At 43.2% G+C, this 3016-nt stretch overlaps 1 protein-coding gene across 1 annotated transcript in view; it reads right to left on the bottom strand.

Annotated features, from left to right (window-relative positions):
* Positions 1 to 1047: 1047 nt before the first annotated feature.
* sdha (succinate dehydrogenase complex, subunit A, flavoprotein (Fp)) overlaps positions 1048 to 3016 on the bottom strand; it is a 206477-nt gene continuing 204508 nt past the window's right edge. Inside the window, exons 14-15 of the mRNA XM_037676421.1 lie at positions 1699 to 1812; positions 1048 to 1612 (exon numbers count right to left, since the gene is read on the bottom strand). Coding sequence (XP_037532349.1) covers positions 1526 to 1612; positions 1699 to 1812 — 201 coding nt within the window. The 3' untranslated portion in view covers positions 1048 to 1525. The remainder of the gene's footprint in view (positions 1613 to 1698; positions 1813 to 3016) is intronic.

Raw genomic sequence — 3016 nt, 5'->3', positions numbered from 1 at the left:
TATATATATACACATATATAAGTTTCAGCCTTTTTAGTTAATTTCCCCCAAAACATTTTTTGCTCATTTCTGCTTATTTAAACCTAATTCAGCAAATGTTTATTCTTTCTGCTTTAGGCATGTTCTTCCATTTCAGCTTGTTTTTAAGCAAATTTCAGCTGCTTTTCAGCAAGTTCTACTGCAATAAGCATTCACTGCATTTTTGTGGAAAATGCAATTTCTCTAGTTTTAATTCAATTATTTGGCTATCTGCTGCTAGCTGTAGCAGCTTCCTTTATGAATATCCTAGTATTTCTGCTGGAATACTTGTATACAACTATATAAAGAGTAATCAGTACTTAAATTTATTTTGGCCTTAGCTGCATTCCGACTAGCCATTAGCTCATCAATCAGGTCAGAATCAAACCATTTGTTCAAAAAGACTGTTCAGTCAACAGGTAAGATACAACTTCCACAGAGCCACAACTATCCTTTTAAAAGTGTCAGTTTTATTTATATTAATCGTATACACAGACAAACCAAGTTTGTTTTTATGTACTGAATAAACTTTACTGATTAAATGAAAACTAATACAAATGGGGCAAAACCAGAAAAAATAACACTTTTTTTTTTACCGCACACAGGCAAATAAATTAAGTCATTCTTTCAGGAAATCCAAACAAGACTCTGTTCTGCATTTCAAGTTAGCACTGAGCAAACATTAAACCCTCAGATCTGCTCAAGAAGTCTGAGAAATGTTGAAATACCTTCATTTTGATGCAATGCTACACAATAACAGTTTATCTAAATGAAGACAATTTCTGGAAGGATTCGTTTCTTGCAACTTATAGTTTTGTGGTTTTCCCTGAATCCATCCTCAGAGGGAGCAGCAGCATGACTAACCACTTCCTGACGAACGTTGGGTTAGTATTTATAGAGATGCTGCAGGTAGAGAGAGTCAAGACTGGCTAATAATTACTGCATGTGAAGACCACATGTACGGAGCAACGAGAAAACACCATCAGCTAACGTCCACAGCGAGCGAAAGGAGACACTTTAAGAACCACACAAACAACTCGTCTGATTTATTGTTTGCCTCTGAAATATTTACATCCTTTAAACCTTCCCTGGGTCTCTGACATGTGAACATTAAAGTGTCTACGTTCAGCTGCAGGGACAGAAGCTGTAGTTATGGAAGCATTTTATTACAAACAAGCCACCAGATGAGAATCAGCACAAAAGGCCGGTGAGACACACGCTCACTTTTCTTTATGTCGCCGTCTCCAGTCTCCCACTGGTCTTCAGTTTTATTTTACCAACGTGTCCAAGAACACAGTTGCCACTGTGGAAGGCCGGAAGGAAAAACAGATGAAAGGCAGAAGCAGGAATTAGACACAATGATCCAAAGCAGACAGCGCAGGATTGGATTGAGCATTTTTAAATGGGTAAAAATGTGCAACATAAACCGTTACTTGTTCCAAAATCATTATTACTATTATTTAAATAGCAGTTCAATTATATGTTTGTAAGAAAGATGGAGACGACTTTAGTAGGAGCGAATGGCTGGAGGAACATGAGCGCAGTCCTGCTCGTTCAGAGAGCTGTCTATAACTGGACGGTACACCAGCGTCACCTACGAACAGAAGGGGGACAAAGGTAGGAGACATTACTCATGACGGGAAACTCAAAGCTGACTGTAGCTCTTAGAGCAGATATTACCTTTCCAGTTTTGACGTCAACGTATGACAGTGTGTGCTTCCTCCAGTGCTGATCGAAGGGCTTCTCCTGCTGGCCCTCCAGGGGCTTGGAGTAGTCGAACTCATCGACACGGTCCTGGAACCAAGAGAAACTGTCAGAGAGCAGACCGGCTGTCCTCACTGAGATGTTGGTGCAAATGCAATAAATGCTGAGCCGGACTGTTTGGAAAATACAGATGAGGGGATATAAAAATGACAAAACTAGCATATAGTCATCCCTTGCTCTGTCGTGGTTCAGTTCTTGCAGTTTCACCGGATCGCAGATTTATTTTTTTTTTATCTATTGCATATATACAGACGTGCGCTGACTCCCACCAGCATTTTAAAAAAGGCTTATTGAACTGTCTGGCTGAAATTTTAGGTCCTCTGCTAAATTAATTACAGGGAAAGGTTTGATGGAGCATGGGAAGGGTTTATAAAGCCTTAAATATATCCATCCATCCATTTTCTTCCACTTGGTCCAAAGTCGGGTCTCGGGGGCAGCAGCTTGAGCAAGGAGGCCCAGACATCTCTTTCCACAGCCTCCTCTTCCAGCTCTTCTGGGAGGACCCCAAGGCGTTCCCAGGCCAACCGAGATACATTCTCTCTCCAGCCTGTCCTGGATCTTCCCGAGGTCTCCTCCCAGTAGGACATGCCTGAAGCACCTCCATAGGGAGGCGCCCAGGGGGCATCCTTACCAGATGCCCGAACCACCTCAACTGACTCCTCTCAACATTGAGGAGTAGCGGTTCTACTCCGAGTCTCTCCCAGATAATTGAACTTCTCACCCTGTCTCTAAGGGAGAGTTCAGCTACCCTGTGGAGGAAACTCATTTCAACCTCTTGTATCTGTGATCTTGTTCTTTTGGTCACTACCCAGAGCTCGTGACCATAGGTGAGGGTAGGAACGTAGACTGACCGGTAAACAGAGAGTTTTGCCTTACAGCTCAGCTCTCTCTTCACCACAACGGACCAGCACATAGTCCACAATACTGCAGATGCTGCACAATCCGTCTGTCAATCTCACGCTCCATTCTTCTCTTGCTCGTGAACAAAACCACGACATACTTGAACTTCTCCACTTGAGGTAGAACCTCATCCTTGACCTGAAGAGAGCAAGCCACCCTTTTCCAACTGAGGACCATGGCCTCAGATTTGGAGGTGCTGATTCTCATCCTGCCTCACTGAAGTTCCCACAGCAGTGAAGGGGAGAGACAGACCCCACCCTGCCTCCTCCTTTCTCTTTCTGAGGCTGTCGCAGCAGACACACAACAGACAGGCACCTGTTGTGTGTCTGCTGCG

This window comes from Nematolebias whitei, chromosome 5 (assembly GCF_014905685.2).
Source record: "Nematolebias whitei isolate Nwh7 chromosome 5, NemWhi1, whole genome shotgun sequence".
In the NCBI taxonomy this organism is placed as follows: domain Eukaryota; kingdom Metazoa; phylum Chordata; class Actinopteri; order Cyprinodontiformes; family Rivulidae; genus Nematolebias; species Nematolebias whitei.
The sequence above is the reverse complement of the archived record's forward strand: the minus strand, read 5'-3'. Positions and strand labels throughout refer to the sequence as shown.